The sequence below is a fragment of the Scomber scombrus genome, chromosome 17 (genome assembly GCF_963691925.1).
Source record: "Scomber scombrus chromosome 17, fScoSco1.1, whole genome shotgun sequence".
Taxonomy (NCBI): Eukaryota; Metazoa; Chordata; class Actinopteri; order Scombriformes; family Scombridae; genus Scomber; species Scomber scombrus.
In genome coordinates, this window is record NC_084986.1 from 13778612 (window position 1) to 13803622 (window position 25011).

General features: G+C 38.5%; 1 protein-coding gene across 2 annotated transcripts; it reads right to left on the reverse strand.

The window, feature by feature from the left end:
• Positions 1-19422: 19422 nt before the first annotated feature.
• Positions 19423-23905, reverse strand: LOC133997562 (zinc-binding protein A33-like). 2 transcript variants are annotated; one of them, XM_062437203.1, is made up of 6 exons: positions 23265-23905; positions 23087-23182; positions 22774-23004; positions 22647-22669; positions 22194-22312; positions 19423-22071 (listed from the first exon to the last, which is right to left on the reverse strand). In XM_062437203.1, the coding sequence occupies exons 1-6, from the start codon at positions 23667-23669 to the stop codon at positions 21557-21559; spliced, it is 1389 nt and encodes a 462-aa protein (XP_062293187.1). In that variant the 5' UTR covers positions 23670-23905; the 3' UTR covers positions 19423-21556. The 2 variants fall into 2 exon arrangements, with proteins under 2 accessions (XP_062293187.1, XP_062293188.1); XM_062437204.1 differs by lacking the exon at positions 23087-23182.
• Positions 23906-25011: the final 1106 nt, after the last annotated feature.

The following is a 25011-nucleotide window of genomic DNA, read 5'->3' on the forward strand; positions in this document are numbered from 1 at the left end:
CACCTGTGCTGAATGTATTTTTCCTATTTCGTTATCATTTTTTAATCCTCCTGTGTGAGCCAATGCTTTGACCTGCAAACCTCTCTTATCACTCCACTCCTTCAGAAAAGCAGAACCTGAGCACCAACAAAGCGTCAGTTCAGATAAGTCTCTCTGTTGTTTCTAAAAGATAACGCTGGACGTGCCTGTCATTACATAAACAAACTTTTGCCTCCAACGATGATCTGAAAGCCTAAAAAGCAGCTAATACTCTTGTAGCTTAAACAAAACAAATGTAGTTTATCTCCTTGCCAGTTGTATTGATTAATGGGAATACGCTTTAGGCATAATGAACATGTTTGTTTGTCTAAAGGTTACATTCTGTAAATGTTTGCCTTTATTATCCTAATGTTTTAATGACATTATCGTATATATCAATAATAAGAGATAGATGTAAGATTGATTTTTCAATAGCACAAATAGGCTACATTTAGGCTAATCTATCAGGCGCTCACAGGCGTTTACTGATTGGATAGCCTATTTAAGATTCAGCCAATCAAAATCGAGGACCAGAACGAGGTCAGAGGACATTGTAGAGTTTTTGAAAGAAGTTACAAAAAAGAAGAAAAAAGAAAAGAAAGGAAAAAAAAGCTCTAATCCCGCCCAGACCAGTTGTTTTAAGTCGTTCGGGTTGTGACCGCTATGTTTACATCATGCCGACAGTTATTTATGCAGTCTGACACACGGCCTCTCTCTCTCTCTCTCTCTCTCTCTCTCTCTCTCTCTCTAGCTCTCTCGCTCTCTCTCATTGTGCTTTACTGGAATGAAAGTAAAGAAGGATATCGCAAAAGTGTCGACATGGTGGAATCCGTCTCTATCCACCTTCATCTTAACCCACTCCCTTCAAAGCCTAAAACACCACATACATTTATACGCCATGCTCTAATAAAACACACATTAGCACTTAAAAAAAAAAGCATATGAATGCATATGTTGGCATAATAGTACTGTAGAGTGCATGTAATTCACTAACAGCACCAAAGGCTAAATACTACCAACTTACTCAAGTCAAGTCAATTAAAAATGTTTCAGAGCACATTTAAAAACAACAGACACTGGCCAAAGAGCCTTACAGAGAGATTAAAATTTGATTGATGGTTACAATCAAACAAAAACACAGGCTCAAAGATAAAAACACAGTCACAAATAAGATAGACAATCAGATGAAATTACAACACAAACAGCAGTGCACACACAACAAGTAAATACAAGCAAATACAAGCCAGTGTGTGTTTAAGCATGACTTCATGAAGGTAACTGAGAGGCTAAGAAATACAGAAGGGACTTTAGATTGACTTTAAAGATATCAGTGGAGGGGGATGAAATAACCATCAGTGGCAGACTATTCCACAAAAAGGCTCCATCACCTTTGTTTTTTAACTGGGTGTGTGGGTTGGAGAGCAGTTATTGGTTAGCAGACCTGAGGGGTCTGGAGGTAGAATAGAGGACGAGGAATTCAGAGATGAAGCATAGTGCCAGTCCATGCAGTGCTTTAAAAAAAAAAAAGAATCTTAAAATCATATCTGTTCTTCACTGGTAACAAGTGAAGAGAGGCCAGTACAGGGGAGGCATGGTCTCGCTTCTTGGTACCGGTGAGGAGTCTTGCTGCTGTCTCAAAACCTAAAATGTACAATTTTGAGGTATTTCTACTTTCATTTTATGCCACTTCGACTCTCACACTACTATTTCAGCAGCAAATAATGTACCCATATTTGACAACTATAAGCAGTTATTGGTTATAGATACAGTTACATTTTACATACAAAACCTTTGATGAGTGTGACATTGTTATAGATTATACTATGGAAAAAAGTCACCCGTGACCAGCTAAAATTTAATTTAATAACTACCACAACATCACAAGATTTCATGTCAAGTTTGATTAAAAACAAACAAACAAACAAACAAACAAACAAACAAACAAACAAACAAACAAACAAACAAACAAACAAACAAAAACAAAAAACTTCACATAGGCTGATCAAATGTATGAAATGCCCATTACTAATAGTATAAAGTAAGAGTGAAATAATATTCATTAATTGACTATCTATTAAGTGGAAACTATACACACATGTATAGTGACTTGATCACTTGTTAAAGGTAAGCAAGAAGGAAGAAGGAATTCATGATACACTCTGCATTACTTCATGCATTAAATCATCATGACTCATGCATTAGTTGAGCATGACTTGAACTTGTATTATAAAGTGTTACCAAAATGGCAAACTCTTCAGGTCACTACAGTAAAGTCCTCAAATTCCGTTAAAAAAAAAAAATAGACCTGAGTCTCCTCAGTGGTAGCTACATGCAGCTCTGATGACAAGTGTGCAATAAACATTTAAGCATCAGTTATGATAATCAAATAATCAAATAATAATACATCAGTAACTATTCTGCTTCTATGTTTGCTTTTTATACTTTAAATACATTTTGCTGGTAATATTTCTGCACTTTCAGTTTTGACTTAAGTGCTTTCTTGCATTGAGCTATTGCAACTTTTACTAACAATAAGGTTTAATTGAATATGGGATGATTTTTTCCCCCTTATTCACCAGTTATTAGTGTTTCATATTTCAGTTTTATTCAAACTAACTGTAAAATATTGTTCTGGATTTTGGAAAATTGATTTTATGTTAATGCTCTACAACAACTTGAAGACTGAATTTTCTCAGTTGTCATGGAGATGTTTATAGTATTATTGAGGCTTGCATGATAATTCCAGTCAAGTTGTATATTTGCTTTATCAGTCATTAAGGCTTTTCAGTGACTAGTAGAGTTCACATTGTCCATGCAAATAGGACAGCACCAAGTATCCTTTAACAAGAACAATAAGATTAAGTGCTGTAGCAACAGAGTCCCACCGACATTTCTTCAAAGACCCTCACCTAATACATCAGCAACAGCGTGGCAGGGGCCCCTGCCGCCACCCCAAAGGGACCACCAGGGAGAAAATAAACTTGGCCGCCTCTCCTCGGGGGCCAGCTGCAGTTAGCCAGAGAGGAAGAGAGATAGAAAAGGGAGGGAGGGGTCTGTATGAGAGCGGGGCAGGGATTCCCATACTTGCTAATTGTTTTGTTGGATGGCTGCCCAAAAACAGTGATGTGAAAAAGGTCTACAGACTGAAGGGAGGAAAGAAATCACATTTTGTTCCAGCTGATCCCAACATATTTCCCATCTGTCTGACCCTCTTTGTTCCATCAGATCACTTCCTTTAGGTTAGCACGACTGTCAGAATAAATTATGTCCAATGCAGTGTAACAGTGAGTTGGTAAAACTTAAGTTTATTCTGCATACTTTTCAAACATTTCTCTGTCTCTAGCTGGAGAGACATATACAGCATTAAAAGTTATTTCTCCTCAAGATATGGTTTTAAAGATGTCATTAAGGCTTCTGCATATTACAACTACACATCATTTTTAACCTACACTTTTAAGCTACATCATTCTTTAAGATATATCACCTCATAGATCAGATTTCATTTTTCCCAAAACTACCTCTAGGTCCCTTTATAATATATCTCTGTGTGCATGCAGTATCATAAGACTGCCATCTTCTGGACAAAATATAAGGTCTTTTTGGGGACATGTTAAGACCTGACAATAATATTAAGTATCCCTTAAATACCAGGAAGCGTGTTACGCTACCATATCATTTTAATTTGCAAAACTTTACACATAAACATTCACATGTATTATGGAAAATACACTGTTAGACTTGTTAGATAAAACAAACAAACAACAAATAGCAATGTACATTGGTGAACAATATGTACTCATTAGAAGGCTTATAAATACATTCTGACATATGCAGCACATGGTGAATAGTTTACATTGACTGTGAAAATTAAGCAGGAAGGCCTACAATAATTATTAAGTTATTTTTAGTTCTCATTAATGTTATTCTACAGGGTTGTTCCAAACTTTATTGGATTGACATCACATATTAAAAAGCAGGAATCCACTGAATGTAGTGTGATTGTATGCATTATCATAGACTGCATTCCCTGCTGGGAGGATGAAATGTAACTCATCGCTGACATTCAGCTCTAGAATAACAGCATTCGACAGATACTCAAAATGCGAGGTATACTTTGATTGCACATTCATTAATACTGATTTCTTGTTATGGAATAGTTGCACACCCATGTGGCCAGAGCTTGTATGACCACATATTGTAAATCTAAAATGGTACACTCCTTTCACAGGTGCAGTGAAGTAGCCAGTGATTGGACTGTAGGCATTACCAACATTAGTGAAGACTTTGCTGAACTTTAGGACTGTTGCTGTATTGTAAGGCCCTACACCTCCTGAGTTTGTCAAAGCAGCATAAAATGCCACCTTCGCACTCTCTTTGACTAGACTGTCTACTTGGGTCTCAGTAGTGTCCATGCGAACCCTCAAAAATGAAAGCTGAACTTCTTGGGCAGTATTCTCGGTCTGTGCCTCATCCATCTTAATTTTTAGGAGTTGCAGCTCCTTTTCACTGATTTCCACTCTGGCTTGTGTGAACAACAGTTCAGCTGCCTGCTTTTCCACTTGTTTTTCACTGGCATCTAACCTCACTTTAAAATCTGACTTTTGCTGACTGCTGCATATTTTCTTTCCTCAGTTCATCTACTTGCTTTTCGCTGTTTGTCAGTTTCTTCTTCATGGCAGTGAAATCTCTCTTCAGCTTCTCCAAGCTGGTTTTAGTGAGGAGGAGATCCGACTTCTGCTCATGTGCCTGCATCTCCGTTTCACTCAGCCTGGTTTCCATGTTCCTCAGCTCCACCATCTGCTCCACCACCATGTCTCTCAGCAGCTTAATCTCTGCCCAGATATCAGCATCAGTACTGGTCTGGTAAATGGACTGGTCAGTTGTGGTGTCAGGGTTCAAAGATTGCTTTAGGTCAAGTAGGACATCATGAAGTTTGGTCTCTCTGTCCTCACTTGCTTGCATCTCAAGAACCTGTGAAACCAACAGGAAAAGCAGCAAAGCCAGACCTGCCCTCATTGTGCTGTCTATGGAAAAGTGGATACACATGGACTCCTTTATAAGTCAAATGTTTGGCTGATGTCATGAGAACTGTGGCATATGTTTATCATCAATAGCTAGTAAGGTAGAAGGTGACACAAAGATAGACACATCAAAGCCTTAGGAAGCTGTCATAAAATTCTCTCAACAAGGTGATGTGAGAAATCCAACACTGTGCTTTAGTTTATTGATTATTCTTAATATCTATGAGAAACATTATTTGATTTTGAATAAATAAAATAAATGCTGTATTTGAATGTGGGTAATTATCTTTTGATAACATTTCAGCTGAGTTGCAGCTGCCAGGCATGGACAGAAAATAGAATCTATATTTTACAGCTTTTAATTAAAAAGATCTTACATGTATACCTGTAAGTATATTTAAAATTTGACCTGGTCTCTGCAAGGAGGTGCGGGTTGTCATGTTTATGAAAAACACAGGTTTGAAATGTTCCATATCTTCTGTTTGCATAATCTGTAGCTGAACACTATTGTACACCATTTGGGATTTCTCCCATGACCTTGGAAGATAATTCCTAATAAACCAGCTTGTACTGTTTAATTAGAGACCCTGCCGAACTGTGTGTCAACAACATATGCTGCGGCTGTCATGATGAAAGTCAGCTTTTTAGAAATAAGTTAAGCAAGCCCCACACATCTTTATTTCACAGCATACCATTATGTCAAATAACAGTTGAGGTCTTAATTGTAACAACTTTGGAAGCATTTCTCACCAGAAGATGGAAGTCCTGCAATACTTTATGTGATGGGTCAAAGGATGTCATTTGACAAAAACTAACATCACCAGTAGCTGTTTCTCAACCTCATTTACAAAAAGTATTTGTTTTGGCAATGATTCAAATGCACGATGAATATGTAGCTTTAAATAATTTAAGACAACATAAACACTACATACTCCAAATACTGTCTAAATATGTTCTAAGGGTCCAAAAGGAAGATTATATAAATTGTAGTAGGGTTTTCAAGAACCTGCTAACAGTTTCTAACAGAAGATGGCAGCAGAGGATCCCGTATACTGAAAAGTTGGAGAAGTCAGGAAGGTAAAAAGCTAAAGGGAGGGAGAAGTGAGAAATAAGCAGGTATTGCATGGATCTCTGGAAATTTCAAGATCCTGTTAAATGATGATGGATTTTAAAAACTACTTGGAGCTGATCAAGTGTACAAACTTGGAGTGGAGGAGTGAGAAAACATCTAAATTGTCTAAATATTTTGTTGAAAATATGCTGAATCGCTGTTTAACCCTGGTATTTAACTGCTGCATATAGTGAATATTAGACCACAGACTTTTTAAATTATGCAAAGCTCATCACTCATGCATTTAAGAAACTGCCAGATATACTAACATGACTGAGGTTTGGGAACAGCTCAATTCGTATCAGATGGCATCACTGCCTGGGCAGCCTGGCACAGTAGCCATCAGAGCAGAAGAGATGCCAAAGATAGCTCTGGCCCATCCAGATCACCTGCCCATGTTTATTGGCATGCTTACACTGTGTGTGTGTGTGTGTGTGTGTGTGTGTGTGTGTGTGTGTGTGTGTGTGTGTGTGTGTGTGTGTGTGTGTGTGTGTGTGTGTGTGTGTGTGTGTGTGTGTGTGTGTGTGTGTCTCAAAAAGATTCCAAACCACGAGTCCAGAAGGAGCAGGTAAATGAGTTTCATTTGTGCTTCTAAAAGCACTAAAAATGACATTTGAATAATGTCGCAACATATTTTAACAGCAACAATGTCCTAGTAATTTAGGATAATCAACAAACCTCCCTGTGAACTTGTTTCACTGGAACTACTCTATAGTGGAGAAATAATCACTATAAAACAACTTTTAATTTTGGTGACCCCATGACTGGGTAGTCTAGTGCCACATCTAAGATATCATTGCATCTTGTTCATAGAATCAATCTTTATCTATATGATTGATTACAAATGTGTGTTTTCTGAGTTTTCCACAGATATTGTCTGTCAGTTTTGTCTTTTGATAGTTCTTGATCCATCTCCAAGGTGGCTAACAAAAGCACCAGTCAATGAGTAAAGAGAGAGGATAGAAATGAATTTTTATTCAATAATAATATAAAGTTCATCTTAGAGAGGAAGCAGCATTAGATCTCAAAGTCGCTGGTGCTTGTTTAAAGGAAAATGTTTTATTTATTTATTTATTTTAATATTAATGTCCTGAAGGGTCCCCTGGTTGTCTGACAATATCACAGTGATGACAAAACTCCAAGAAGTCCAGCACCTCTATAAATCAACAACTTTTGGGTTTTACCATAGACAATATAGAAAGATGGACTTAGCAAGGCGTAAAGTCACCTGTTGGTTTGCATTGGAGCCACTTTGAGGCCAAGTATTGCTGCATACAGTCAGCGCCATGTTTTCTGTTTTTGGAGCCAAAACATGCTCCGCTAACACACTAACTTACTAGGAAGACCAAGAAGTGTAGACACTTGTTCTAACATGAGCTAACTAACACAACAGGTATCATTATCAAGTAATATTAAACTTACCTTGCTGTGACAATAATTTGACTCCGGCGAGTCCTGGAGATGGGGAGAGCAGCAGGTGAGCCAACAGTGAATCACAGCTGTCAATCAACTCCCATGTTACATCGAAGCTACTTGGCTTCATATCTTATTAAATGGGCAATAATGTCAAAAATGACCACCAACACACTTAGGGGACAAATTTAGCGATTGAGACCATAATGATCCATTGAAAAATGTATTGACTTAGTATTTCATGAGAGTAGTTCACTCTTTTTGAATGGGAGTCTTTTGGAGCCATGGATTTTTTGGAGCCAGCACCTAGCAGCTGTCAGGGTATTACACTTTAAGGGACTTCCCACATTGGCTTCAATTTCAAGTTGTAGTTGTTGCTGCTTGTTCTTTACATTTTAATTTTAATTTTTGAACTGAATTAATAGCTGTATCATGGTAACTGAACTTTAATCTAACTCCTTGCAATAAAATAAATGAATGGATTTTCCAAAAATGTCGAACTATGTCTTTAATTACGTAATATTGACACATACGGCATATTTACATAACACTAGTCACTAGTACAGATTTCCATTTTATTAGCTGACTTTTGTGGAAATCCACCTTAAACCTTTACAAGATTTAGATGGAACACGTAGCTGTTAGGTAGACCAATAGAACAGAATATAATGCATCTCTGTTCGGGTGCTTTCAAAATCCTCCTCCGCCTGAACTATTTCATTGAACACAAGTGACAAACAATAAATATCACCATGAAACCTAAACATAAGCTAAAAGAGATATTTGTATTTCAAGCCTTGTAGTATGTGTTTGTGCACACTGATTTATGTGGCCATATAGCACTTCACATTCAGCAGACTGTAAAGGAATTTGACCTAAACATCACGGTTGTCAGCCTATGCTTTGGTGACTACACTATAATAATTAAGATTCCTGATATACTGTATACATACTAGCCTGTACCATGAGTCCTGTGGGCCACTAATTTTACAGGGCGGGAGATGATGGCTGAAATGATATAAAAAAACAAATTTTTCTTTTACTTTTTTTGGAGGGACACAGGCATCTGAGCCACAGGCTATTTTATTTGCATCTGTGCTTCACAGCCTCTTTGTAAGATCGAATTAATGTTCCCTTTCAGTCAAAAACATGTTTTGCTTGTTATTACTTTACATAGACGTTTAAGCCTCACTGTGCAGAAGGATGTATGTGCAGTGTTTGAAACTAGAAAGTTATTTTCACATTTAACTACTGAAGGGGAAGTTTCTTTTTACTTACTTTAATCGGAGTCCGATTTTTAGAAACCACAACTAGTTTGAAAGCCAGTCATAGTCCAGCATGAATATAAACAAGTGTGATGGGTAAACTTGAAGCCTACAGTGCATATGCACTGAAAATGGAGTAGCAGACATCTTGCAGTTAAAACAGTTGTAATTAACAATATTGACACATTTAAAGGATTTTAATGAAAGAATAGATGAACAAAGAGTAGATACAATTTTAATTATAAGGATTAAAAATTCAAAGCAGAGTATTTTTGTATCTGATGGATCTTTAAGCAGCCTATTTATTTAATATCTGGAAGACTGGAGAGAAATAGTCTACTAGAGAAAAGTAAAGATGTTTTGGTTGTTAGATCTGCACAGAGAAGCAGTCATTTTCCATAAAGCCTTGAGCTGCTAAGCTTATACAGTATTGTAATTGGATGGTTTAGGGCTTAGGGAGTGTTGATAGTCTAATGCAATTTGGGATCAAAGATCAAGCAAAGGGTAAAGGAGGTCATTCTTCCACACACACACGCACACATATGTATCCATGTTGTAAGAGCAGTGTTAGTAGAAGGAAGGGGCGCCTGACTAAATGATGTTTTACCAGGTGGGCACAATTACCTGTGTGTGTTTCTGTGCATGCATGCACACAAGCTGTATGTGTGTGTCCGTTTGTGTGCGTTTCTGTGTGTGCATAAGAATTATACATGTGTTGTTTTTAGAGGATTCAAGTCTATTACAATTAGGAAGACATGAATCAAAATCTTGCACTCCCGCAGTTCTCCACAGCCTACTCACAACTGCCAGCTGAACCGGAGAGAATCAGACGGTGTCCTGATGCTTTTCTTATTATTACCACTTAGAATAATATCGTGCAGACAACTATGATTGCTAAGCAGTGTCCTGGGTTTATTTAAAAAGTGGCTATTCATTTCCGGTTAGAGCAGAACACTCACAAAGCCAGAGGGAGCAGGATGATGATGGGTCACTGAATAGGGGAGCAGAACACAAGCTCCCACTGTGGAGTCATGGAGTTTATGAGAAGCCATGGCTAATCCTTTGTGAGCATGTGCATTTAGAAAAGAACCCAGTGCCAGTTACGTTTGTGTGGAGGCATATGGCATGTGCAGGATTTCATTCTGCATGGGAGTGATACGAACACCTGCTTAAGTGCTTATCAAATTGAGGCTGTGAGTGTGTATGTGTGTGCGGGTGCGGCCTTGTGTGCACGTTCTAACAAGCGAACATGTGTCTCATTATAAGCTGAAATCACTCACAGGTGACTTTGTTTATTTGATCTCAATTAAGCCTCCACCTCTTTCCACATGGGAATCTGACCAAGACTTTAAAAAAAAGAAAGTCTCCTTATTTTATTAATTCCAAACAACGTTCCAAGGATTGTGGTGAAAACCCAGAAGAAGAAGTTGAAGAAGAAGAAAAAAAGAGATTTGTCAAAACTGTGCCCGCCCTGATGGCTGCAGCATGCCATTTTTATCCACACTACACCAAAACGGGAACACCTCGGAATACTGAGCACACATGGGTTCAATTATTATCCTATGGAATTCCGCAAAAGTAAAGTCGGCAATAAGGAAAATATTCCTCTAATCTGGGGTCTTCCTCAAGCTGGGTGTGAAGGAAATTTAGGGGGTCCCCGTTTAATTGGGTCCAGATTCGACCACCCTATTGAAAAAGTGCTGGGACAGTTTTTAGTGGGGTTATTTTGTTGAAAGGGGGACTATTTTGGTTGTACGTGAATAAATGTCTGATTTTGTCAGAGGGGGTTTCTGCAAACCAGATCAGACTGCCCAAGTGTTATAGGAAGCAGATGGACAGGACCAAGGAAAGAAAACAGTGAGTCCCATAAGAGAGGAAAAGAGAAGTTCGCAGTGAAAAGTTGAAAGAGAGCATCATGAGAGAGAAAAATGTGAATGCGAGAAAAGTGCTCCAGTCCAAGTTGGTTAAAGTCTATGATGGCTGGGATTTCACTACATTTTGTTGACCAGAACACAGTACGTATCTGATTAACTTTCTCAATGAGTTTAGCACATAAGGCCACAAGTTTGACACCATGGAAAAACTACTTATCTCCAAAGGCTAACACACACACACACACACACACACACACACACACACACACACACACACACACACACACACACACACACACACACACACACACACACACACACACACCTGTATTTTTGCAGATTTATCTAGTGTGTGGAGTGATGCAACTCACAGCAGTACTGACAGCTCTGAGAGGCTGCTGTGAAAGGAAAAGTGAAATATTACTGTACATTAGTGCAGAAAGGAAGAAAACAGAAAGACTGACAGATCTGGAGAAATCTTAAATTCACTTTTCATCCGTTTGTATTGCTCCTATTTTAAAGTAAGGGACAATACAGAGCACAAAATAGACTAATATTTCTAAAACCATGCAACATTTTATCTGGAAAAAAACAACATGTATATGAGATGGAGAAGTAAAGACAAAAGAATTGATTTAAGTTTTGTTCCTTTCCCCCTTAAACCTTACTTTCCCATTCATAAAACATTTAATGGTAAAAGACAAACCAGAACTAACAAAGAACTAACAAACTAACATGGCACAACAAATTACAACTTTAACTGATTACAGTAAGTCCAGACATAGCATCCAGAGTGAAACAATAGTCCACAGATGCTACCTCCCTTCTTGTGCAAATAAAGTGATACAACACACGTGAGGATAATTGATCCTCTGGTTCTGTTTCAAAGCCCAGCTGGTGCACTGGTAAGGTGGTCAAAAGTTGCCTTGGTTTTCGTCACCATTCATCTATCAAGGTCTTTGTTGTCCCTGACCTAGAGATGTCAAACACTAAAATGGTTAAAAAAAAATGTGTTGTAGAAAGAACAGGGACTGCCATGACAAAAGGTTATCAAAAGCATTTTAGTTTTCCTGCCACTGCAAAAGACCAGAGGTCCATTCACATCAGCATTTAAAATGGCATAATTTCAGTTAATTTGCGAGTGATTCATGGGAGCAAAGTAAATCCTCAAACTTCGACACACAAATGTGTGCTGTTGAAGCCAACTTGATTGGAGTACAAATAGAGGATGCTATTGTGACTTATTAACAGTGTTGCATCCCAAACACTTTTATTTAATCATTGTATGTCGGAGTATAAACTGTTGTGCTGCAGATCAGGAATGATTTGCAAAGAGTTATGAGACAAAGGTCGGATTATATATCATTTGAGGGTTTCTTTTGTCTTAAATAGCTTTTGAAATTGTGTACAGTCAGAATTAATGTTGGGGATGAGAAAACAGAACCGAGAAATCAGAAGTGCTGTTGTGACTGACTAGCATTAGCATGTTGCTAGCTAGCCAGTGTGCCTGCTTTTAGCTCACCAGCTACACTAGTTCACAAACTAGCATCGCCTATTTCGCAAAAAAGTCGCAGATAAATTTTGCTGTACCATTTTCTGTTATTACCAGGCCTTGAGAATGACTACACAGGCACACATGAGAAAAACAAATCTTATGTCAGAAAAATAGTAGTATTTTCAAAACAGAGTATTGATTATATCTTCCTTAAATTAAACTGCAATGGATCAATATGGATCTTTGGCCTATAGAGCGAAAGAAGCACTTTCACAACTCCCCAAAAGCTGAAAGTTTAATCAGCAAATTAAGAATGAGCTGTCTGGAGAAAAATCAACACCCACCCGTTTACTTCGCTCTCACTCTCCAACCCGTTCTTTCTCTCTAGATGCCATTTGTCCACCTTGGTACTCTGATGCCCTTCCGGAGAGCCAAGTATCAGCTTTCTTCCCCAGCGGCCCTCTGCTCCCTACACCATGCATTTTTAATGGACACACTCATGCAGCGGACAAATGATTTTTATTTTTGACAGGGGAGGGAGGGCTGGCTCCAGTTACATAGGGATGGGGAGTGAGCGAGCACCCAAGTGAGCATGGTGAAGAATGCACGCACACACAAACACAAACACACACACACACACACACACACACACACACACACACACAAACACACACACACACGTACGCAGAAAGCGAGTAAGTCAAGAATGACCCCAGATATAAGTGCTTATAACCCCAAGATCATGTCCTTCCAAAGATTCATACAGACAAACATATTTTTCCATGAATTTATTATAACACACACATACACCATGCACCTACACACATCCTCCATTTTCCATAAAGTGGTTGATTAATTCACCACTTGGATTATGATGGGCCAAAGTCCAAGATGCTGAAAGAGGCAAGCAGCCCACCAAGGCCTTCATTAAACCAGGATTAGAGCCAGTCTAAACCCATTAACTCTGGCTTAAAACCACTTTAATTCCAATCAAATCAGAATTAAAATTCACACTGTGAGACTAAGTGCATCCTACACATTGTGACAGCACAGCAGCCGTGTCTAACCATGTGTGTGTGTGTGTGTGTGTGTGTGTGTGTGTGTGTGTGTGTGTGTGTGTGTGTGTGTGTGTGTGTGTGTGTGTGTGTGTGTGTGTGTGTGTGTGTGTGTGTGTGTGTGTGTGTGTGTGTGGTAACTTTACATTATAATCTCTCCTGTGCAAGCAATGCCCTGGATGGTGTAATCCATTCATTGAGGGAAGAGAGATATTATTGAGTACTCCTAATAGGAACTATTGTATTACCAATAAAAGGACATTCCCCTCCATTTTAAGATCAGCAAAGAGGGAAAGAGAGGGGAATGAATTCATTAAGACTTAAGATCATAAAGACATTACGCAAGGGAAATAGTTTGAGATTTTGCAAAATAAATACGCTTATTTGCTGGAAACAGGCCTAAGTCTGGCTCTGTCGGAAGGTAAAAACATTTTTACTCTTTGGTTTTTGAGCAAAAAAAATTTAAAAGATAAGTTAATAATTAATGAGCTTTGGAGGTGCTGGTTGGCAGAGTTTGATACCTCACTGATTCTGACATGTTTCTTTTCTAAATAAAGACTGCGATATGAACCTTTTTATTTTTTATACAAAAGCTAAAATACTGTTGCATCCACTTCTTTTGATTAATCAAGTAAATGGAAATCCAAAACCTACATGTGTATTCTTGTAACTAAAACCTGTTCAAATGTAGAAGTTAAAGCAAGTAAATGTATTTTGCTACTTTGCACCTCTAGAAAGAGGAAATGATGGAGAGAGAAAAAACGTTAGGCAGGTCAGCTGAAAGAGCATTCCCAGGTGTGACCACAGCATTCCCTCCATGCACTTTAACAAACCACTGTGTGTGTGTGTTGTGTGTGTGTGTGTGTGTGTGTGTGTGTGTGTGTGTGTGTGTGTGTGTGTGTGTGTGTGTGTGTGTGTGTGTGTGTGTGTGTGTGCTTTTGTGCTGGTGTGTAAAAGTTTGAGGTTATAGCTTGTAGCCAAACTGGAGCTGAATCTCAATCCTGCAGCCAATAACAACAACTTCTAACTCAAGCATACACAGATGTATACTCACACACACACACACACGGTTGAACATATTTTACATCTGTGAGGTGACAAATGAGGATAAATTGATTTGCATTTAAATGCTCATTTTTGAGAACATTTTTTAAAAAAATTCATTTGATCCAGGGTGACAAAATATCCTCAAAAAATTTCCTCAAAATAACTTGTCAGGAGCTGAATGTGTGTGTGTTTTCATTGTATAAATGAGTGTGTAGCACCGAGCATGTGTGAGGCCTTAAAGCTTTCCTGTTGGTATGTAAGGACATTAGTTCAGTTTCACTTTTTTTCCCGTTTCTTAATGCTCCCTCTCTCTCGTTATAAGCTTTAATTTGGAGCCGGTAATGAAAGAGACTTGGCTTGATACCTCCTGAATTTAGTGTGTGTGTGTGTGTGTGTGTGTGTGTGTGTGTGTCTGTGTGTGTGTGTGTGTGTGTGTGTGTGTGTGTGTGTGTGTGTGTGTGTGTGTGTGTGTGTGTGTGTGTGATATGAATGATTGTATTTACCTGCCTAAATATTGAGTATGTGTATCTGCATAAGCCTGTGTCGTTACTTATGTGAATGAGCATACTTGTGTGTGTGTGTGTGTGTGTGTGTGTGTGTGTGTGTGTGTGTGTGTGTGTGTGTGTGTGTGTGTGTGTGTGTGTGTGTGTGCGTGCGTGCGTGTGTGCGTGCGTGAGTGTGTGGGTGTGTATGTGTAACACGAACCTCTTTGTGACACAGCAGTTGGCAGACAGAGGGGACTGAGTTACCAAAGCTCCCTAGGGGCATCCACATTGTGGAGGTCTGTCTGGGGCACTGCAGTGGTATGTATAGGTGAGTGTGTGTGTGTGTGTGTGTGTGTGTGTGTGTGTGTGTGTGTGTGTGTGTGTGTGTGTGTGTGTGTGTGTGTGTGTGTGTGTGTGTGTGTGTGTGTGTGTGTACATCCCTTGGTAAGGAAACATGATGGCTCAGGGATGACAGGAAAGCAGGATGATGGCTTAAGGTACAAAGGTGAAATGAAATTAAAGGCATGAAAGAAGAAGATTAGAAAGATTTTTTTAAAAGAACTGTCAGCTAAAACAAGAACAGATTAGAAATATGTGATTTTGCAATATTCTGTGTTTTACCTTCTCAACAAATTCCACAAAAAGACCAAAATCATCCAAAAAGATCCTTTCTGTGTTGCCAAAACCTGTGATTAATTTTTCTTCTGTTCTATGGAGCTCCAGGGTTGTAGAAAATGTTACTGAAAAGGCTGTCAGAAATAATGTTAGCTGATTAGCTGGTTGAGGTGTTGATCGTTATTAAGTAAAACTAAACACTAAACATTAACGTCAATTAATGACCGGCATCACAACACAACACAACAAAAAATGTGCTATCCAAATAGAATCCCTGGCAGACATTAACTTTCCAGCTAATGACACGGCTAGCTGCCTCTGTCAACTACCACACATATAACAACATGGGGGGCGGGCTGGCTGACTGGGAGTGAAAGATGATTTGCTGAAACGCAGTGTTTATTGTTTTACTGTTTTATGGTGTGGGCTGAGACTGGTTATTCATTCCCTGCAGTCAACACAATTGCAATTTTCAATGATTTTACATTACTTCTACAGTCAGTTGCTGGCAGCTGAGCGGCTCTATTATCTCCACTGCTACTACCTATTTAAAGGGGCAAGTTGAATAGTCATAAGGCCTCCATTCATATGTATTAATCCACTGCTGAAAATAGTTATTACCAATTGTTTTGTATTTACTTCTGTTTGAGTAATGTCTGAAAAAAACTGTATTAGGATTTTATTTTGCCTTTCCAAAAAATGTAATCAACATATTTGTGACCTGTTAAAAAGTTAAAGAATTACAGTGGAAACAAATTTTGGGTTGAATGCCACAGACAGATATTGAAACAATTACATTGCATAATAATCTTAAAAGAAGATTGCCTGTATGCAAAAATAATTTCTTAAGTATATATTTTTGATGACACATGCATTAAAAGAACAGTAAAGCAGAATTTTTTATAGAAAGTCTGCTTTAAGACAACATTGAGTTGGCTTTGTGGGCTGAACATGGTAGCAGCTGCTAGATGTGACCAAAACAGATGGCACAGGTACAGTATTAACACACATACACACTCACACACAGGACCCACTTACTTGATGTGATGCATTATGTATGCAGACCCAACCCGCCAGCTTAAGATATGAATGGATAAGGATGCGATTTAATGGTTCATTTACATACACTTTATCTTACTTTTCTCCTTCCTCTCCCTGAGTCTTGTTCTCTCCCTGTCTCCCCCTCACATTGGCAGCTCCATTCAGACTGAGCTTGTTGTTTGAATGAGAGGAGCGGACCACCCTGGGGAGAAATGGGGGAGATCACGTTACCCCCAAAAATGTAGAGGGCCTACAAAAGGGCCATGAGACATCAGGGTGAGGGAGAGAGGGCGGCAGAGAGAGCGAGAGAGGAAGAAATAGGAGATCACATGAAAGAGTGCATTAGTCAGGAAGGAGGAGAGATTGATTGGGATGGAGAGATGAGGGAATGGATAGAGAGAGGTGGAGGTGCAAGAAGGGGGGCCACATTTTCTTTTTTTTATTATAGTGATCTAAGCTTATTTTCAGTATCAGGAGGATACTGTCTGTCCTTACACCTGCCTTTTGGCAGACCTTGCTGTTGCTTTCCTGTCTTAGATAGCATCTCTTCTTTCTACATTATTCACCTTTTTGTTTTAATTTTTTTATAATTAATGGGAAAATACTGGTTTTATATAGCCTAGATCTTATGTTTGTAGTTCCTCTGGTTATGATAATGTATTTCTTTTTCTATTACTTGATTGATATTAAGAAATGCTGATGTTCCGTACCTCATAGTCAGTCTTCCTGTGCTGTACTGCATAAGACACCACAAAGGTCAAATATAAGCTTTTGTGGAACTTAATGTAAAGTTCTTCTCAACTTACACACATAAGCAACAGCAGTTACACTCTGTTTAAAACTCTTTCTCTAAATCTTTTTCCTTTTGCTCAGTTCTTCAACTACAGTGAGCTACAGCTACAGCCCCCACAATCTTAAAAAAAAACATTGTACTCAGTAATTAGCAAGATCTGGGAACATGGCAACAGTGCTAAAAAAGAGGAACAACAAAAAACACAATCAAACAAATCCCCAGGTTAGCCAAATCTATTAGGAAAAGAAAACTAATGTGAATATTAAAATGATTACCCTAACTGTCCACTGACCTACTGTACTCACCATGGTTGTGTGCACACAGCGTTTCTGTAAATTGATGGATTATCATGCTATCTATGCTATCACTTTGCTCATCATAACTGAGAGAAATATTGGACAAAACTGCGAAAGGCTGCAGCTTTTGGGCATCTCTCAATTCCTGTAAGCAAATAGAGCCTTTCCTGAGGCTGCAGTTTCCATTAAGACCCCATAGGAGGCGCTGTGAGTCAGGGCTTTGGTATTTATCTCCAGAGTCCAGCTCTTCCTATTGCCTTCATTGACATTTAATGACAATTATAACTTGGGTCACACCAGGGGCACATGCATATACACGCACACGCACACACACACACACACACACACACACACACACACACACACACACACACACACACACACACACACACACACACGCACAGGCTCACTAAGAACACACACACTGACACACACACTGCCTGGTTAAAAACATGAAGACATTAGCGGTAACTTGATGCTGAGTGAGTATTGATCTACTCTCAAGGGGCTTAGAGAGTGAGAGAACACCAGACAGCACTTTATCATAGCACTTGACCATCTAGGCTGGCCAACGCAAGCGTGTGTGTCGGTGTGTGCGTTAGAGAGAGGAGCAGGGGACTTTAACAAAACACTGTCAATCATGTGCAGAAATACTGCAGAAAAAGAGAACATGCCTTAATTGTCAAATGTTTCTTTAAAATCCAGCCCCACTGTACTTACATGCACTGTCATATTTAACCTTGAACTTAATTTGTTACAAAAAGCAAACAGCCTTTCCCTGACATCTTTTTTTCTCTTCCTTCCTTCATTCTTCCTTCCTCCACCATCTCTACCACTGTCCTCCTGTGAGGTCCTGACTGACATGTTCAATCTGCATCTATAACATTATACAGACCAGGCTGAGTAGCAATCAGACCTGTGTGTGTGTGTGTGTGTGTGTGAGTGTGTGTGTGTGTGTGTGTGTGTGTGCATGCGTGCGTGTGTGCATGTGTGTCAGACCAGTAGGGATTTCATGATTATGATTGCTGAGGACACGTGCTGCTCAAAATTCTTCAATGATTGCCTGCCGACAAAAACGAAACATAAATGCCAAACAAAACAATAAACCCTTCGAGATGGAGAGTGAGAGATGTTTGGAGTCCTGTTTCTTGAAGATATCCAGACCACAATAAAATGAGCACAAAAAAAGACCGAAAGGGACCTGAAAACAAGGAGCAGATGGAAAAACAACCACAAAAAGTGTGTTTCCATGCATCCATGGTGAATCTGTACATTACTACATCGCGCCAATAATTGTGAAGTGGTCATATGCTATGTTCATTGTTGATTACATTTTAAGCTTATTTTCTTCAACATACAGCAATCCCCCATTCCTCCTACATCTGCAACTTTTTGCTTAACACCATACTGCCCCTATAACACACACACCAACACACACTGTCTTCTCCTCAGAAGCCAAGCCAAGCTGCATAGTCCAACAGACAGGGTTACTTTATTTTGTCTTCTGTCTCAAACCTTGGGGCCATTGGCACATCTTTCCCTTCCTTCTGTTTGTCTCTCTTGTGTTCTCTCTGTTTGTCCCTTAACTTGATATCTGCTTACTGTTTTGGCTCCAGTTCAGAGCCATGTTGTCAGGTGGATCTCCCCATCCTGACTCATTCATTTTCTGCTTCTTTGTCTCTCATGCGTATGATTTATGATCAACAGACTCAGATAAAGAACCTACATGTTTAACACATATGTGCACCTACAGTATGTATAGTTTATACACATGTTATGCCTTTGAGTTCATGAAATCAAAATCATTGACGTTAAATGTGATTGATTCTCTTTGCAATGTTAGGAAACAAAACTAATTTCCACACGGTTCAAAGAAATTCCCCAGATTAATGTGTTTATTTCATCTGATTAGTAGAAAAATGGGATATTCAGTGAAATAATATGTGACGTATTCTACTCAGTGGTTCCTCAGTGCTCTCTGGTCAACATCGAATGATTGATCATTCAAAGGGGATTTTCAGGAAGAAGAAAAAAAACTGGATACGCTGGTTTGCCGTCATTCCTTTGAGCTAAAGCAATGGTTTATACAGGAGCAATGCTGACTTGTGGTGAGAAAAGTAAAAAATAAAGAAGAAAGAAGAAGATTAATATTCCAAAATTGCTCAGTTACATTCAAGACATTCAGGGATATTTTTTGACTATGAACCCTAAAGATGCCCATTGTTAAAATGATTTTTTTGTGGGAAATACTGACAAATGAGTTGTAGGTAGCAAAATTCCTCCTACATTCTTGAATTCAACGTTGGATAAAGATAGAGAAAATGTCTTGTATCTAAATATCTATCTTAATATCAAACCTTTAAATTAAACTCTGCCTAATTGAATTAATTGAGGCGTAATCACTCAGGCTGACAAACTTTATTCACTCAAGTTTTGCCTAATGACAGACTTATATAGTTTGAAATTTATCTTGGGTAATCAGGGGGAAAATCTGCTCAAGACCATTATTTGAGCAGATGTTGTGTCAGTCAATCCCTGATCTACAACCTTCATTTGGCCCTGAGAAAACTGGATTAATCGTGTAAAACATGCAGAGAAATACAAATTGAATGAGAGACGCATGTATGCCCCCTTCTCCCTCTATTTCCTTCTCTCCCTCTGTGCATTTTCTTCTCTCAGTACTTTTTTCCCTTTTAATTTGGCCCCTCTGTTTGTTTTTCTTCATTCTTTCATTAGTTGAAAAAACATAGCAGGCATTCCAGCTGTAATACCACTGAGATTCAGTATCGGTGTAAAGATTCACACTCATGTGTGTGAGTGTGTCAGCAGTGAACAGAGAGAGAGAGAGAGAGAGAGAGAGAGAGAGAGAGAGAGAGAGAGAGAGAGAGAGAGAGAGAGAGAGAGAGAGAGAGACGGATGGCAGTACACTAGAGACATTAGGCATTGCCTCATACTGTAATGATTCATCCCCATGCTATGCTTGTATGTAGACACACTGGGACATAATGGAATACTGGAGATTCCTAATGAAGATGTTCAAACTAGCTGAAAGTTATCACCAAGACAAGTCATCAGTAAACCCATGTTACTGCAGGTACCCTGAACTCCATTGTTAGTTACAGCACACTAGGTGCACCTTCATTTCATAACAGTTAGGAAATCACTCTAATTGCTCACTTTAAGTAGTTAATAAATTCTGAACATCAGTTTCATTTGCATTAATATGATCACTGAAATCAGATAATCGCAGTATAACTTTCAGCAGATTCACCTTTTTAGTTTTACCTCTACAATGCTGTACATCATGCAATGAAAATGAATACAATGAATAAAACAGGTACTTCTGTGATTTAGTATTCCCATGTCTGGCATACTGACAAAGGTTTTTTTTAAACATTTCTTAAAAAAATAATAGTTGCAATTGAAGCAGTACATGCATGAATATTCTGACTTTAATTTTCTAGTGTGGGTCAAGCTCCAAAAACACTGGATTTCACACTTCCATAATGCAACTAAGTAGGATCATTCATTGGACCATTTCTGTCATTGAAATACCCGCTTCTTGCAAACCCCATCCCCTTCTTCCTCTTCCAGTTTGTAACACAAATACTTTCTGTAAAAAAAATTACATCACCAGGATTACTTTTAAAAACTGTGGCAGGCTCCCTCCAAAGCCAAAACAGAGATAATACACCTGTTTTTGTAAGCTGAATAGTAAATTGAATAGCATGTTTAAAATCAGTGCCCCTTTTAGGCAGACTTAACCAAATACAAAACAGGGAAGACCTGCATGATGGCTGACAATGCTCACTGCAAGGTTAACATGCCATTGGCTACACAGGTCAAAAAAGTTAGATATAGACTAAGAACCTAACAAACGAAATATGGAAAAATAAAAATGATTACAATAAAAAGATACAAACTGGTAAAAAGCTCAGGACTTGCTGACTAATGTGACATACAATACAACTGTATGTCCCAAAATAAGGCAATTCATCTTGTTTGAACTTTACAGTATGCAGAGTGTCTATTTGGGTTGTCTTATCTTCACTGACAATTCAGCTGGAAGGACTTTTTCACATCCCATAAAATAGGGAAAAACTGGTTCTTTGAATGTATATCGAATGGTATGTAGAGGTGTTTTCATGCTGTTATGCAAGTTAAAAAAATGTAGTATTCCATGATCATAATCTAACTGCACTCTGATCTTTTTTGTATATGAGATTTCAGATAAGAAATGTATTTTTTTTGAATGAAGGTCATGGAACTCTTGACCACCATACAGGGAAATGCCCCAAACCTTTTCAGAGTTTTGATGCTTGTTTCTAGCAGTCACACCAACAGCCCAATACTCCCTGTCCACCTCCACATCCCAGCTGTGTTTACCAGAGCTAAAGCTTTCATATCCAATAACAGTTGAGTCGGATTTTCTCTCTGGGTTGTCAGGGAGCTTCTGAGCTTTCATTCTGGATGTTGAACGAGTCAAATTCTCTGATAGAGTCAGACCGTTGCCACTTGTATTTGGGTTGAATGTTACAGGAGCTGAATGAAAGAGAGAAAGAGAGTTTAGAGATAGGACTTTAGTAATGCTTTAACTGTGTAATTTACCAGTAATACAACTGTATATTTAAGTGTCAAAATATGGCAGAAACAACATTACGCACTGTATTGTATTATATCCTTCATCTTCCTCCAGACTGTGAACATCAGGTTCCCCAGGTGTTTGGCCTCATCGATCAGGGCTCCTGATGGGGTCTCTGGTTTTGGCAGGTTACATTGGGACCTGAAAGAATACAAAGTAGTCAAGAATTATCAGTGATTACCAGAGAAATTAATTTATGACGTTTTACTTTGTTGTTAAAAATATGATCAACTGACACCCTTATGATATTTTCATGTATTTTTTCAGCTACTGTAGATTTGCCAGGCCAATGAATGGACATGCCATATTTTAGCACATTTCAGTTTTACAATTTGTATTTTATTTATTAAGACAATAATTGTCAGAGCACTAAGAGACTGGACTTTTTCTGTTGTGGGTTGATATTTCAAGTACTTAAGACAAACATTTTTCAGTTGTCTAATATAGCTTTAAAAGTGTAGATGAAGCCACTTACCGCTCAATAGAGGATTTGACATTCTATGAAATAAAGGAGAAAACAATAACAAATCAATACATCTAATTTTGCTACATGCTGAATATTTACATTTAGATATTGATTGACACAAGTGATCACTGATTACCAGCATGAATGGGTTGTCTTCAGCTTTTATTTCTCCCTCCATGGTTTTGATATTGTCAGAGAGTGAGGAGATCTCTGCAGTCAGATTCACAATCCTGATCTTCATTGCTTCACTCTTGAGCGTCGCCTCTTTCCTCACAGCATCAATCCTTGCAGTCTCTTCTGCCCTCAGAAACTGGTACAGCTTTTGAAACTCCTCTTTTATCCCCTTCTCAGTCTGCTGGGCCTGGAGCTGAGGAGAGACACTTTTTGACTAAAGTAGACTACATGTAATATTGCTGACTAACGCTTAAACCATCATGTTAGTGACTTACCGTGATGTGGCCGGCCATTTTATCACACTTGACTTTTTCTTTTTCGAATGACCCCTGTTTGGTTTTTAAATGCATCAGCTTAACCTTCAGTTTGGTCTATAACAAGAATAAGAATAAGAATTTCTAAATGTACCAAACTCAGAACCTCTCAGTTAATATATTAAAATATATTGCTTACCCTGTGGTCTTCTACTGCTTCATTGATGGGGACACAGTTATGTTTCTTGTGTTTTTTTGCATCCCTACAGATCAAACAGATCAGTTCTTGATCATCCTGACAGAAGAGTTTGAGTTTCTCACCGTGCAGTTTGCAGAGCTCTTTAGATCCTGATGAACCTCTCTGACTCTTCTCTTGTCTCAAGGTGTCAGAGAGATTTCTCAGTGCCAGATTACGTGGAGGCTGAACCATCGGAAATATTTCATTACAGACCGGGCATGTCTTGCATCTACTCTGTCTCCACCACTCCTGAAGACAATACTTGCAAAAGCTGTGACCGCACAACAAGACTACAGGATCCTTAAATATGTCACAGCACACAGGACATGTGCAATCCATTTCAGATGGTGATTCACTGGCAGCCATTCTGTGGTCTGATCCAGCTTGTATAATCTCTCCGTCAGCCAACTTTCTTTCACTTTCACAGATTCACTATTTGCTCCAACAGTGCTCACTTTCAGTAATTTAGTTGCAGTTTTATCAATAAACACCCTTGTAATCTTAGTATATATTCACATACATACGCACTCCTGGATTATCTTCACTATTTTCCTCTGTTTTAGTACATTAAGACAAGCAGCTTTCAGTCTGGACTTGTAGTCACTTCTTCCTGTTTTTGTGGAAAAAGGGAGGATCTTTTTCTTTTTTCTTTTTTCTATCTCTGTAGGTCCGCCCCTCCATGTGAGATGAATAACTGCACATTCACATGAAATAGTCCTGCTTGTAGCTGACGCTCATAATAATGTTCTATGGGTTGCCATGACAACACAGGAAGTCAGTGTGTAATTTATATGTTGATATCTGATTTCTTTTTATTATTATTTTATATGTGTATATATAAATATATATATATGCTTATATACTTTATGGTCATGGTTTCTGCCAAACCTTTGTTTTGTAGGGAATGTTTTGTGCGCAACCACTTCCTGTCGGGGTTACGTGTGATGAATGTTGTGAGCGGGAATTAGAGTTAGAAAGAGAGACGAGAGAGGATCATGGTGCGGCGGACCTTTTTTCGATGTTCAATTTATCTACTGCTGGTTTGCAAGGCGCACACGGTAGAATAATTATTTTGGTTAATTTTGTTGGGCATTTGTGTCAAAGAAATGTATGACTGAGATTGATGTATGTGATTGCTGAAATGTTTTTTGTTTGTTTCTAGTTTTCACGGTGTTTCATCACTGAAGGTGAATAAAAGTGATTGTGGACATCAGTAAGAAGCGTGGTTCTTAACCGGAGTAGATACACTGCTTATCAGATTTTTTTCCTGTTTTTCCTCAGTACTTTTGCTCAGATACTTTGTAATTAGTCTATAAAGACTAGACTAATTTTACAATAGTATTGACCCATACTCAAGAAACAAATTGTGACTTAATCGCAAACATAGTGAGCTTTAACCTGTATGTCACTATTTTAGGGAGAAGATAAACCTGAAGTTGGAAAGCGCAGACACAAATCAGGGCATGGGGTCATTTTAGCGTAGAGGGAATACTTTAATGTACATTTTTAATGATAAATGCGTACAGATTTAAAGAAATTGTACTTGCTCAAGTAATTCCTGTAAACTCAGAATGTGGCAACATCCCTAAAAGAATATTTAACAGGTCAACAGACATGAATGGTGAGACAATCAGACAGGTTGTAAATAGGTGAGCGTCTGGTTATGTTTTAAAATGTGGGAGACAATTTGAAGTGATACATAATTGGC